We start from the raw sequence: 15,568 nt of genomic DNA, 5'->3' as shown, positions 1-15,568 counted from the left end.
TTGTAAATATTATATAGTCAGACTTTGAATCCTTAATGTAGCATTTTACTTTAAACATATACTGTACAGTATATATTTTATGTTAGATGGAAGTGATAATGATATTAACTTTATAAGAGATCATTTTCGATAATCAAATTAAAAATAGGGAAAGGAGTTGTGCAAATTTGTTTTTACTCTTTTTTAAATATCTATAGAAAAAATATACTGTGATACATATATCACAGTATATTTTTTCCATGTAAACAATTTATGCACAGTCTTTTTTCCCTGTATTAATGCAAAAATCACTTTCTAAATGAAAAAAATTAGTATAATTAAATAAGAAGTATTTTATTAATTTGATTGAATGAAATATTTTATTTGAAATTTTTAAAATTTTCTGCCATAGCTCATTTGTATTACAAATCTTGCATTCGTTAAGTCAAACAAGTTAACTCAAATTGCTAATGAGACAGTTTTCGAAGTACTAATTCCATACAGTGTATGAAACAAAAATTCACAAAGGAAAGAATTTTAGGTCACATTGGGAAGTAAATGAAAGATATTGATATTTCTAAATTCATTTGAATGTATGAACTGTGGATTAAAAGATGGTTGGTAGGTTGGTGTTATATGGCGCAAGGGCCATATAGGCCAAGCTGAGCCATAATTAAAAGATGAAATGACATGAATAACTTCCCATGTGAAATAATCTGAGAAAAATATTTTGGATAAGACAACATTCACAAATTCAGCTTTAGAAATAGTCCTGCCTGTTATGTATAGGAAAGTATTGTAATGATCTCAAATTTGACACAAGGAATTTTTCAAATCTTGACTTTTTGAGATTCCTGAATGAAAAACAGTCAAATACATACAAAATTTTTTTTTGTGATTATTGCATCTGTTGGTATCTATTTCATATAATATCTCAAGATGTGATAAAGATCTTAATCTTTGCAAAATTTGGTATGGTAACTTATATATATAAAGGAAATTGATGCTATTAAATTTAGTTAAAGGTCAAGAGGATCATCTGTCATGTTTTGAGTGGGGGATGGACTGAAGATTTTACTCATTTTTGGCATTTACAACTTTTAAACAAATTCATCTCTGCTCTCAAAATTACACTTTTTGTCTTTTTATAATAATTAATAATTTAAGTTATTTTTTAATATCATCATATAATGACAGATTCATACACAATTTTAACTTAAAGAAACAAAGATATTAGCATGAACATAAAAAGAATTCAGCAACATGTTGCATAACTTTCCCAGCTTCCCTGGGAAAGTTATGCAACTCATTCCTGGATTTTTTTTGTAAACAAATTGGTTAAAATATTCTATGAAAAGAAGAGTAATGACAATATCATTCTCTAACTCATTTGACTTTACAAACAAACTCATTGATTAACATGGCATCAAGTCCAAAAACATACAAAAAAAAGAATTTATTTAAAAAAAATAAATAACTATTTACTTAAGGTAAATGAAACAAGCAATTATTTATTGTAACATCATCACAATGCCAAATTGCAATTTTTAATAATTTTTTATTTTAAAATATATGCTCTCCACCTCAAATTAGTAGTTGCTTGCCCCTGTAAATCATACTTTTCCATTAGCAATAGAGTCATGCAGGTCATCTATCTAACTCCCTTTTAGGGAAAAATTTTTGAATTGAAATAATGTGACTTCCAGTTTTCATCAAAGTTCATTTAGTTCATCGGGGCCTCCTGCCCCTAATGTTTCCATATCTGGTCTCAACTTTCATTTATCTAACTCCATTCTCAAGATTAAAGATAGACGGACAACAGTGTAGGAATTTATAGGCCTACAGTTTTTTCAAATTGCAGCCCAATAATGATTTCATAAGAGTGTAAAAGCAATAATATTGATGAAGCACCAGTGCAACAATTTATTGTTTTAATTCTGCAAAATAGAAAATTGTGTATTTTCATACACAATTTTCTATTTTTCTATTATTGAAATGACAATTTAGAATAGAAAATAGAAAATTGTGTATTTTCATACACAATTTTCTATTTTCTATTCTAAATTGTCATTTCAATAATATTTTTTTCTATAATAGGCATGTTGATTTGTTGAAACAGTGGGTGAAATGAGTGAAGTTGAAGGAACAGTAATGTTCTCTACATGGTTAAGGGACCAACTTCAGATATGGATAGATGAAAATGGAATGTTAAAGGGAAACTCAGCAGATTAAGTACAGTAGATACATCAAGCTTTGCCAAAAATGAACTTAGTGTCTTAGTTATTGAAATAGTATTTTTCAAGCAGAGTGAACAAAGCCCATTTCTTCACTTAAATGTCATTGGATCAAAATAAACTCTTCTGAAGCTGTTTGATCAACCAAAGTTGATATGCATATGAAGTGTCGTAAGTTATTTGGAATTCTGATCAGATTGTGTCCTTGAGGAATATCACAGGAAAACATTGCCATAGACCAGGGGTCACCAAACTTTTTTCATGGTGCGCCTTGCGCCACATAGAGAATGGTGGGACGTGGTCCACATAATTTTGTTCAATACAGTATACTGAATACACAAAAAGTAATGACAACCAATATATTTATTTACCAATACACAAACACGATTGCTGCAGCAAGCTTGTGATCACTTTTCTTAGAAACTTCATTGCAAGTATTTACACAAAATGCACTCCAATATCTAAAGTCACAAAAAGTCGCCAAATTTTTTATTTCTCTGATTTTCCTAAATAATGAATTACTGTCAGATGCAAAAATCAGAGTGGACCAATCTTGGCATTTTTACTTACTATGTAGAAAAAATTAAAATTTTTTCTCATATTTTCCCATCTACTTTAATGCTGCTAATGAGAAATTGATAACTATAAAAAGATGAATATAGAAGTTTGTCAGAAAAACTCACAGTTGATTCTAGTATAAAAATATCCAGCTGCACAAATGCATATTATAATATCTACATCATATGCAGTTCAAAATGTTTACATATTTATACAAATCTTGGAAACTTAACACATTATTTATTTCAGTTTCAAGCATCAGTACAGTTTTAATCATGCTTGTTATAAAGAATTTATAGAAAATTAACTATCGTTTCAGTAAGCCAAAGATGGTGGGGAACAAAGCGACTGGATTATGCTCTGTATTGTCCTGATGGACTGACAAATTTTCCACTGAATGCTTTACCCTACTTGTTTCACGCCAGCTATTGGGAATCTACAGATGTCATTGCATTTATTCTGAGACAAGTAAGAATTTTTGTTTAAATTAATTAGAATTTTATAATTATAGAATGGACTTTGATATTCTGTTTAATCTGAATCTGGATATTCAATTAATGACATATTTTAACAATAATTTTATAATATTTAAAAATAAAACATTTAGAGAATTTGCCATTATGTTCTGCTTTTGTTTGCACAAGGTTTATGGCATAAGTATGTTATTTGACAAGAGAATTTCCAAAAACTTGTGAATTTTTTTTTTGTAATATATAGATAATTTGTTGTTCCCAGTTTTTACATTACATCAGAAATAAATTTACTTAATAGTTGTGAGCATTCTCACACCCTTTATGAAAACATATTTTTAAAGCCTTTGATTTAATAAGTTTCTCTTTGATGCAAACCTAAAGGAGCACCATTATCTTGTATTGATGTTGCAACACACACAGTACAAAGAATAACTCACCAAGACTTTTTACATTTTATCTTCAAAACAATTGTAAGAACAAAAATTCCAATGTTTAAGAGAAGCATTATCAAATTGTAATGGAAATCTGCATAAATTAATTTATGTTAACTCATTTTTACGATATGTCAAAATTTTTTGTTTTCTTTAGATTATTAGAGTTAACAACTTGGGACATCCTGCAGAGAGCGAAAAGGAAATTCCTCGCTCTCAGTCGTCTACTGTTCGAGAGAAGTGGTTAAAGAAGAGGACCTCCGTAAAATTAAAAGTAAGATTATGTAACCAAAATTTCTTTTCTTTTTGAAAATTGATAGAAAAAAATATTAAAGGATTACATTAGATTTTTGTGCCAAATACTAAAAATATTAAAAAACTGAAGAGTTTTTCAGATTGATGCACAGTTTGCTTGGAAAAATATCTCCATTGAAAATCGTAACTGCTACAAAAAAATTATATACAGATATAATAAAAATGTCTTTGTGATACAATGTATAAAATTTTGCTGTAATTTAATAGACATGAGAATTTTCAAAAAATTGTTTATGATAATTACAAATTATGAATTATTTATATGTATATTGGACTAAGCAGATACAATGGATGTACAAGACAAAGAGCCCCAAAGTGATCAGTATTATGTTTTTTATTCTAAAATTTTAATTTTGCTGCTGCAGGGGCCAACACCATAATATTTTTGGTTGAAGTTACAATATAATTGACTATTTCTATTTTATTTGTTTCTTTTATGTTTTATTTTTCGTTTTCCTTTTCTGGAAAATACCTTGTACAGCACACATGTAAAGTTACTTATGGCACTGATGTTGGACAAAAATTAATTCTCATACTTTTATAACAGAATAGTCAATATATAGTCAATATATAGTAACAAAACAATATAGTCAATAGTCAATGGAACAAAACAATATTGGTTATGAGTTGATATTGGTATTGATTACATTAGTGATCATATAATTAAAAAAGTATTATTTTAGATATTTCCATTTAAAACTTATTTTTTTTAAATTTCAATTTCAAAACATGCATATATAGACCACATAAAAAAGATTTAATTACATTGCAGAACATAACAGCAAATCATAGAGCTAATGACGTACTAGTCAAAGAAGGAAATCCACAAGTTCTCAATGCCAGATTTATGTATGGACCATTGGACATGGTTGCCCTGACTGGAGAAAAGGTTTGTAAAATTATTTTCTTAGCACATTTAACTTTGAGTTAATTTTTTTGTATTTTTACCAGATTGATATTCACGTGATGAAAGATGTAAGAACGGGAGAATGGTCTCTCTTCAGCACAGAAGTCACTGACAAGAACGGTCGCATCAGTTACACTATACCTGAAGATAAAATGTTGACTTATGGAATATTTCCGGTCAAGATGACAGTCAGGTTCATATTTATGGAATTTTTAGTGATTTCAGAAATCTTTCTGCATGTGTTTCATTTTTTTCAAATTGATGAATGAAGCTTTGCACATTTTTAATTCAATGAACAATTCAATAAAAAAAAAAGCAAGTAATTTTTATGTATATTGTTTTTTCAATAACTACCAATTTCCCCAAGTTCAAAAGCAAATCACAATTTTCTCATTAGTGGAGAATCTGTGATCTCATGGGGGGACTATTTTTTAGTATCCCAGAATAATCATATGATCCAAATCTGTGAAACATGTTTCTGTCTCTCCTTGTTAAAAGATATAATCAGTTTGCAACTTAACTGTGCATTTTTTGCAGAGTTAATTAAATTAAAAAAAAAATAATGATGCACTTATTCCCTAGTTGCACAATGGTTATTCTGTTTTTGAATGGATGAGATCTTGTTTCTCTTAGAATAAAAATATATTGTGTGGCACAGCCTTGGGTATAACTTTTGAATGTCTTTTGTTTATTTAACTATTTAGACACATCATGTTTTGAAATTTTCTGTAGAAACTTTTTGTATTCCAAATGTCCTATTGCAACAAAAAGAGTTAACACTACAGTTTACTAGTTTCTCAGTGAAATGTCTACAGATTTCTCTGATAGAGGAAATAAAGAAGAGGAAAGTGCTGTCTCTAGTTTTTATGTTGTGCTGCCATAAATTTGGTCAAGAATCTAATATGGCCATATAGCATACAGATGGAAAAGTTTCTTAAAAAGCAAAATAATATAAGACTCATCCTGAATATGCTGGAAGACTTTAACAAAAACATACAATAAAAAAAGACCTCCAGAATTACAGGAATAAATAAATTTCCTTTTAAATGCATTGCAATGTCTGAATGATGACCTCACTGTACTGGTATCACACAGTCACAGTAGCATAAAGTAAATTATAATAATAATAGTTATTAATACCACATACAATGTTATACAGGATGCTTCAAAAAATGTTAACACTAATATGGTAATAAATAACTTCTTATGCTGGATTTGCAGTGGCATGTTGTTCTCATTGTGTGCAAGAACTCATAACCTGACTGTGGAGTTCTGTAAAAGGTGCAATCCTGCTACTTCTGCTGCAGTAATTGCCACTTTCTCCATATAAGTATTAAAATTTTTTGAAGCACTCTGTACAATACTATTTATTATATTAAAAATAAAATAAACAATAAAGTAATGGAATTATAGCGTTCACTTAATTATTCATTCTTTTTTGGTGCTTTGGAATATGTGTTAACAATAAACCTTTAATTTTGAATTTACTACTATTCCAGTTTTTTGTAACTACTAAATCTAATCTCTATGACACTAACAATTTCTGCTCTACAGACATTTTTAAAACAAAATTTTTCCTCTAGGGGAGATCGCACATCTTTGGAATTCCTGTTGGCTGTGGTTCCCCAGAAGACAGAGTGTGTGGTCTTCAGCATAGATGGCTCATTCACAGCCAGTGTGTCCGTCACTGGAAAGGATCCTAAAGTGAGGGCAGGAGCAGTGGACGTTGTCAGGTAATTTGATATTCTGCTAGTACCTTTATTTTGATTTTAGAACTATTGATTTAAATTTGAAAATCTTAGCCATGACATAATAAAAGTATAGGTACATACACTTTGGACTATATTTTCTATTTTTAAAGAATATTTCTTCTACTAATTCTTTTAAACTTAATTTGTATCAAATAATAACCAATCATGGAGATGTATGATTTTCTTATTACTTACTGTAGAAATAAATATAAAAGTACAACGTTTTTAACAAAGGTAAATACTTTGCTTCCATTACTCTTCCATCGTTCACTCCAGCAACAGTCCATAAAATTCACAAGTACGGAGGCAACCTTTCTTTAGAGGCTACTGCCTCCACAATAAAATGTAAATATGGTAAAAAGGCATCCTCTGGTACTCTTGCCATTATCACAATAATACATTTAAGTAAAAAAATAGTAAAAAAACATGGCCGACAGTATTATATTTATTTCTATAATTAAATGTAATACCATTGGCCATGTTTTTTTACTACTTTTTACGTAAATAAAATTTATACTGTTTCTCCTCATTTATACAAGTCTTTGAATTCTTGTATTGCTGTGGTAAATAATTTTCCTATTTTCTTGTGTTATTTTAAAGTTAATGGAGTTTTGGAAGGAGAAGGAAAGTTTGGTTTTGTAATTGTTAGTGATGTAAGTAACAGATTATAGTTCGTTTGAACAATGTGCAGAACATATGAAAGAAATTTATATAGAAAAGAACAAAAAGGATTTGTTAATATTTAAGGAGATAACTTCTGGATCAAAATTTTATTAATTTATTAAAATTGATAAGATTGGCATGTATTTCAAACATCCAAGTACTTGTATAATTGTTGGACCATTACAATCTGGGAAAACTATATTGGTAAGAATAATCATTTGTTAAAAAATATACAAAAAAATGCTTAAAAAGATATTACAATTATGTATAGTTTACCTGATTCTATGCAAAGATGATTGATAATGTGATGCATGAATGTCTCCAAAAATGACATTTTTGTTTACAACTGAATTTCATCATTGTAATGTAAGCATAATCGTAATAATGTCAAATTTACTTCTGAAAAACAGAATTATGATGTGAAAGTAGTGAATTGTTTGGGTTGCTATCCTTTTGCTGGAAAACTTGATTTTTTCATAGATGCATATAAAAAAGCAACTGAAAAGGAATTTGGTTATTTGTTATTGGATTTTTATCCTAAAGTGGATAAGAAATTTTCTGTGAAGGAATCCTGTTTCTTGATAAACAAGGTACTTTTTTGGACGTACTTAGCAATAAAATGAAAAAAATGATCATATGTTGGCACTTTTAGCAAAGACTACTGCTTTGCAGAGAAGGGCAATGTTGAAAGAAGCATCTCCAGATCAAATTAAAGTTTTATATGAAATATGTGATAATTTGTTGAGAGGAAATATATTATCTGATGGTCATAAATTAAGAAACTATAAAAGTGTTTTTAGGAAATTTATTGTAAAACATTTCTTTAAATAACAAGGAAGAAAAAGTAAATAACCAATCTGGTGGTGCACTTTTTCTTCTGTTGGGTCTGTTGTTGTCTATGGCTGATGGTTTAATAGGAAAAGCAATTTAATGGCAAAGCAAATGGCCCAAGTTTCTCCAGAATTGTTGACAACTTATCAAAAGCCTGAAAAGGGAATTGGCAATAATATTGAAGAATTACTTGAGAGTATAAATTGATAATTTATTGGATGATAGCAAAGTCAAATTATTAAATCATCTGATTATGAGATACCAAAGAATGATTCATGTATCTAAAGAATCTGTTAGAATATCCATTGTACCACACGAAACTGAAGAAGCAAGTTCTCAACAAACAAAAAAAAGAAAAACTGATAATGATGCATTTAAACAAATAACTATATCTGTGCCTGTTTAGTCCAAAATGTATCATACCTATATTACACATAATTGAAATTTTGGTTAATTAAACAACTCAGCTTCTATGCACATCTCCCCAACATACACAAATTTACCGATGGTATTTATCTTCAAAAAGAGAAATTGATATTTTGAAATAATCACAACAGAAGATCATCCTCCACATCTTTGATGATGTTCTGTTATGATTATTATTTCTTGTATTTTATGATGATGATCTGTGATTCTTCAAACATCATCCACATCAAAGATGTTTTTCTGAGCTCTGCAACTTCAATATTTAATATAGTAGAGCGTCGTCTATCCGAAAGCTGGTTATCCGAAAGCATTCCAGTCGGCAAATTTAAATTTTTGCTNTTTGGTAAATACAGTGGGTGATCGGTTAATGAACATAATCCATTCCAAGACTTTGTTCGCTATCCAAATTGTTCGTTAACTGATTATCAATTTACCATAGGCTTGTATGGGAATTTGATTAATTCATTCTGGAGACCCCAAAAATAAAAAATATATACTTTCTTACTACATTTATTTATATGTAATAATAAAAACACATATACACACAGACTTGCATTTTTATTACTCATGTTTTGTTTGTTTGTGGGGGTTAAATAATCTGTCTAATGTTGATTGCTTTTCTCTCTTCAGGATTTTCAGAATTAATAGCATTGCAATTGTAGAAATCCCCAAGCCTCAACCTGGTTTGGATGCCATTCTAAGACTGTTGATCTGACATCCCCCACTTCTTCAAAAGATCTTTAGTTAATAGCAGATATATCGGCATTAATCCTCTTTTTCATAATAAAACATATCTCGTCAAGTTTCTTGGTGTTCTTCATTCAAGAGTTCTTGGCGTTCTTCTGTCGTCAGATTTGTTCCAGGTTCCATTACAAGCTCTTCAATGTTCTTTATTTCTCAGATGTGATATTTGTTACTCCTTTAGCTGCTCGAGTTTTCTTAATTATACAGTATCTTTCTTAGATAAGATTGAACTGCACCCTACTGTAGATTTGTTCAAGCCATACTGCCCAGCAACATCAGACATTTTCTGCCCACTCTCTACCTTTGCTATTATACTCTCACCTTTTGAAAATAAAAACCGACACAAAACTTAATGAGTGCCCACCCGACAGTCTTGCGAATACTATAAAAGAATTGTTTGTCAGAAAAATAAAAGGCTGGAATTACAAGGGACTATTTCAAAATTCGAGGAATACTATCTGATCAGTATATATCGGGTTGAGTGTTGACGTTGACGTCTCCTGCGCTCCAAAAAGTTACCTGAAGACAAATCAAAGGAAAATCAATCGGTATTTGCTATTTCTGTCACTTCTTTTTATGTTTGTTCAGTGAAGTGTTCATTGTCCAATCATAAAAATCTTTTGCGAAAGTGTTTATTATCCAATTTGTTAGTTAACCAATCACACACTGTATTCTAAATTTTTTAGATGATTCAAAATAAATAAAATTTTGATTTGAATCAAACAATAAATTTTCACTTAAACAACAACAGAAACAGGTTGTTACATTTCAACCTGTTTAAAAATTTTATTCTAATAATTTGCATTACTGGAATAAAGTTTATAAATATGTTAAACTGTTTTTGAGTATTTTTCACTTATCAAGACAGTTGATAAATATAGAATTTGTTCCTAAAATCTGCAAATTTAAATATCTCATTAAGTAAATGAATTTGAATGTTTCAAGTAATTTGTGTGTGTTAATCTCCTAAAACCATTACATATTTTTGTCTTCTACTCAGTTTGATAAAGAATCAAATCATACTATCTTTTGCAAGATGCATTGTATGACAAGTGATGCATTACTTTTGTTCTATTTGTGCTCATAATATCTTCAAGCTACACAAAGATTTTTGAAAAAGTTTGTGTCATAAAATAATGATGTTTGAAAAATTGTAACTGAAGCATTATTAATCTTGACAGACAAATGGATCATAGTAAAAACATAAAGGCAAGCATTTTAATTATTTCAACTCTTTACCTTACCAAACTTATTAAAAATTTTAAAACTTGAAGAGAACTGACAATAGCAGTAAAGTTGCACATTACTTTAGTTTAAACAAATGAAGTAAAACAAGGACATAAAATGCTGAAATTAGACTCATGGATTTGGCTGTTAAAAGTATAAAACAAAACCTATTATAATGTTTTTATAATGTTCATGCAGTATTTTTCAGCTTGTTTATTATGTATCATGTAATAAACAAGCTGAAAAAACACTTACATAATAGGGAATGTGTTATAATCACATTTCAATTCTAATTGAAAAATGTATATATTTTTGACTTAGACCTGAAAAAATAAACTATTTTTAAAATGTTTATCAATATTTAATTTTCAACTCTGAAGTAAGTTTGGTAAAACACTAATTTAAATCAGAAAAAATAAACACACACAACAAAGTCTTTTTGGATTTAATATTTCTTTATTAACAACTGTTTTTTTTTTTTTTTTTTTAAACTTTAAAGTCAAATAAAATTTGATATTGCAGTGGTCAGATTTTTTCAGGCACTGGCAGGAACTGGGTTATGTCCTCGTCTACATCACCGGTCGTCCAGACATGCAGCAGCAAAGAGTCATCTCCTGGCTTGCACAGCACAACTTTCCCCGTGGGCTGGTGTCTTTTGCTGATGGACTTTCAACCGATCCTCTCAGGCACAAAGCTGAATATCTAAGAAATCTGCAGAAGAATGTATGTACTTCTTTGCAGTATTTTTGAAATTACACTTAAATCCATTACCAAATACAAAGATTACCAAATTTTGTCATATAAAAATAATAACAATTTTAGCTTAATGCTGGAATAACAATAGAATTTATTTACTGTACTTTTTGTGCCAATTACCCATGGCTATATGCATAAAATGCAATTATGAATTCGTGTCTATGGAGCAACTGCTGATCCATAGACACAGGTGTGAGAATCGGGGTTTATGCATCAAAGCCTAAACCGGTTTCCGACAATGGGGCAGTGAGTCCCGCTCACAGGGTCAGTGGATAGCAATTTAGGAGGGCAAAAATCGAGTGNAAAAAAAAAAATAATTTTTAACGATACAATAGTCTTCGTTAGGCTTAACATCGACGAAAATTCAACGCGAAGCAACACGCAACGGAGAAAAATTTCAACATGGGATAAATTAATATATTTTTTCGTACATGATTCGTTGTTTGAAAAATAAGTTATCCGAACCACCCCAGTCCCCAATTGATTCGGATAAACGACGCTCTACTGTATTGTTTCAACTGTAAGAAGTTTTATTAAAAAAATGAAAGTAAATTTATGTATAAAATGTTACCCAACTTCTGCATCTTTTAAGTGATATAAAAATGCAAGTGGAATCTACAACAATGCTAGTTTTATCATTAAGCAATTGTTTATGAGTAAGGCTGGCATCTCTAAGCAAAGAAAAGATAGATTGATCATTAATAAAACTTTTAAAAAAGATGTTTACAATGATGTTACATACTCATACCCATGGATATTTATAAAAATGTGTATTTGTGTGATTCATCAATAATATACTGTATATAGGCAGCTAAATTTTCTTTATCTAGGGGCATCAGATCTCTTGTGCTGGCCTTGAAGATGTGATGAATAAATTACATAGGTCATCTTCACAAAAAATTCCTGACTCAATTTCTGCAGCCACCTGGAAACAATTACTTTGCTTATTTGTTGATGGGAAAACATGAAAGTCAGAAGATATCAAATCAGGGCCTTATGGCCATAAGAGGACTGAAGAACTTCCTACTTGCAAACTACAGTAAATCCAAAGTCCAGGACATATTCTCCTAATGGCCTCTTTCAAGTATGTTGGCTTAATAGGCCAACTATAAAAATTGTTTCATAATAGAAAGCATATATGAAAATTAGAGGCTATAAAAATATGGAATTGACACAAAAATGTCAGATCTTCAGAACAGCATATTAAGTTCAGTTGTTGAGAGTTAACATTAAAAAATCAAATTTCANATATTCAATTTCTTTAATTTAATTAGCAAAATAAAATTTAAAAGAAAAACATTTATATTTATTATTATAACAAAAAATTCAATCTGTCCTTAGGAAAAAAAAAATCAGTTTTTACTTAATAAAGTAAAACCATTGCATTGCAAAATTTTATGAATGAAATTTAAAATTTACAAAAGGAATGTTGTCAACAAAAGCAGCATATTTAACATTACATATTTTTTAAAAATATATTAGTGATACTAATTTTGTTTAAAACATTGTACAGATATCCCTCAGACAACACAGCACTTCTACAACTTGGTTTTGCTCTAACTCAGTTTGAGAATCTGAGAAATTTATAACTGTAAATGTCTCAAATTCTTGACAAAATTTTGAAACTTTTAAGTGAAAACTCCAATATTTGATAATTTTTTATTTAAGTAAACATGCATGCTATCTCAAATTTGCCCACAGATTTTAGAATATTGAAATTTTCAATTGGTTTTATGCCTTTCACCAGGTTTACTTTAATGAAAATTGATAGTGCAATTTGTTTCTTTCCTCGTTCTAGCTTTCCTATCAACCAGATGTCATTGTCGTTGCTTTCAGACTTTAGCCCTTAAGATCACATTGTGTTTTGTTTTAGTGAATATGAAGATTGATTTATAAAAGTTTATTTAAACATTTGTAGATAAGTGTTAAGTGTTATTAAACTTCTTTTAACTGTAGGTAAGTAGTCATTTGTAAAAATGACAAATGAAATACAGCAATATCTCAGTACTTGAACTGTTCCTAACTCAAACAATTTGGTATTCAAACACAAATTCTAGAAAATAAATTGCTTGATCCTCACTGAAAACTGAGTCGAGTGAGCTTTTAAAACAATTTTTGATTATTAATATATTTTTACTTTTTATTTTGTCATACATAAAAAATTTTTATGGTAAAGATAAAAATGAAGACAGTGCTGATATTTCTGATCAAGATCACCAAAAAAGCTCAGATGATGATGATACTTTCTAAAATAAAACCCCATCATTTAACTAAAATATTCATATGTAAAACAGTATTTTTAATTGTGTGAGCCCGTGGGCCTATCTACAGGCCCGAGCAGAGAAATGAGCGAATTTTGTGCAAAATTACAACTTTGTAATTTAATTTCTTAACGCGATTATTATTAAAAAAACATCGCTCTAGAACAAATCATATAATGTTCTCTCTAAACGAACAGAGAGGAATTTTGACAACAAGATGACAAAAGGAAAACATTCGACTGTGAAAGAGAAACAGCAGCTATTAAAAATCATCAGAAGAAACCTATGCCCGCACCTGGGAATGAACCTTTGACATGTCAATAGTCAATCCCATGATCATTTTCCCAGGCATCAAGAATAAAAAGGTGGAGACATGAAGTTCTGGGCGATCGTCCCATACAAGTCCAAAGGAAGGTGAATAGATTAATTAGTGTCCAGAGTAATTGACAACTAGGTGCCAAGTTCAGCAGACCTCCACGAATGGACTGTCCCGGCCCATGCAAGTCAACGAGATAAGAAGATCCGCCATACAATTGCCAGTCCTCTTCGAATTCCTCTCTCTCCAATCAAACAAACGTTATCTAATTTGACCAACGAATATTGAGGTATCTATAGATTCTTGTAAACTCTCTCTCAGCATAAGTAGCAACAGAGCTAGGTCATTAGGTCAGCACGCAAGCTGATTAGAAACTTTTGTCAATCCACTCTGTAGGAATGTACATGTAACCTCATTTAATCACATCTAATCATTAGGATTAGTTATATAATAAATTCTTGTTGTTGTCTGTTAAAAACCTGTCACATGTCACTCCGAAACACAGGCACCTGTCGACTTGTTCACCCCTCGCCACTTGATAAAAAGCCCTCTGAAACGACAACGTGAGCAGTCTTTGCAGATTGTTGCCGATTAAGGGGTCATTAGGAAGTGACCCTGTGGTCCCTGGCTTCTCACAATTGTAATTTTTAGTTAATTATTGATTGGAAATAAATTATTGATTGCTCTAATAAACATATTTCTCTTAATAACAAAAAAGAATTGTATACTTTTGTTAATTTCTGGAACCTAACCCTATATTTTGCACTAGTCCTTTGTTTCATACATGGATTTGCATAACACAGCACTTTTTTGGAATGTAATAACCATGTTATACAAGGGATACCTGCATTTTAATTTAAATTTTAATCCAATATACAGATTTCAGAATAATTAATCTGCATTTTATATATTATAAATTTATTGAAAAATTCTTTTATGTAACAGTTTAGTTATTACAGAATTACTATTAATTGTTGGAAACTTTCAATAATTAGTCAAATAGTAATAAAATTTCCAAACACAGCAGATAGCTTCTACTAATGTGGTGATCCCTTAAACTCAATATCACAAATACAGTAGAACCTCTATTATCCGGACTAATTGGGGATGAAGGTAGTCCGGATAAGGAAAAATCCGGATAATCGAAAAAATACTTTAATTTGTCTTTTAATGATAATACAATACGTTTTCTTTTCGATGACATATCGGTAATATTAAAAGTAAATACTGTATTTAAATCGTGATCAGATTTTCAAGAAACAAACGTTCGTATTGAATTTGTACTACTACTGACCAACGCTAACAGACTACCTATTGTTTAAAAGGCCCTCTGGCGGCTCAAGAATAAGGATTTTATAAAATAAAAAGCAGTTGAAACTGCATTTTTATGAATAAAAATTTGACAAACTATCATTTTATGACGAGTAAAATATTTTCGTCGCGTTCGCGGCTTTTAAGTAATGCATAAACCTTCGAAACGCGAGGCCCTTCGGACCGCGAGGCATAGGCGGTGGCCCACGTCGTCCATGCCTTACGCCGCCCTTGGTCATAGAAATGATTTAATTTGAATATAAATTATTTATAAATACGTTTGTCAAGTTATATTTTTATTACGACGTAAAATATATTTAAGAGTTTACGACCACTGTGCTGGGTGAGACGTTGTTGAAACAAAAAAAGTTATGCATTCCATCAC

General features: G+C 30.1%; 1 protein-coding gene across 5 annotated transcripts in view; it reads left to right on the top strand.

The window, feature by feature from the left end:
* Positions 1-11,591, top strand: part of LOC111624378 (protein retinal degeneration B-like) — a 90,488-nt gene extending 78,897 nt beyond the window's left edge. For 4 of the 5 annotated variants that reach the window (XM_023367200.1, XM_023367201.1, XM_023367203.1 and 1 more), the window contains exons 15-20: positions 3,091-3,239; positions 3,833-3,949; positions 4,763-4,879; positions 4,942-5,090; positions 6,481-6,630; positions 11,079-11,591. In XM_023367200.1, the coding sequence (XP_023222968.1) occupies positions 3,091-3,239; positions 3,833-3,949; positions 4,763-4,879; positions 4,942-5,090; positions 6,481-6,630; positions 11,079-11,289 (893 nt within the window). In that variant the 3' untranslated portion in view covers positions 11,290-11,591. Of the gene's footprint in view, positions 1-3,090; positions 3,240-3,832; positions 3,950-4,762; positions 4,880-4,941; positions 5,091-6,480; positions 8,898-11,078 lie in introns of those variants that run through there. The other variant, XM_023367204.1, reaches the window with a different exon arrangement.
* The last annotated feature ends 3,977 nt before the right edge of the window (positions 11,592-15,568 follow it).

The sequence above is a fragment of the Centruroides sculpturatus genome, unplaced genomic scaffold (genome assembly GCF_000671375.1).
Source record: "Centruroides sculpturatus isolate CEXI.00-Female unplaced genomic scaffold, Cexi_2.0 scaffold264, whole genome shotgun sequence".
Taxonomy (NCBI): domain Eukaryota; kingdom Metazoa; phylum Arthropoda; class Arachnida; order Scorpiones; family Buthidae; genus Centruroides; species Centruroides sculpturatus.
The sequence above is the reverse complement of the archived record's forward strand: the minus strand, read 5'-3'. Positions and strand labels throughout refer to the sequence as shown.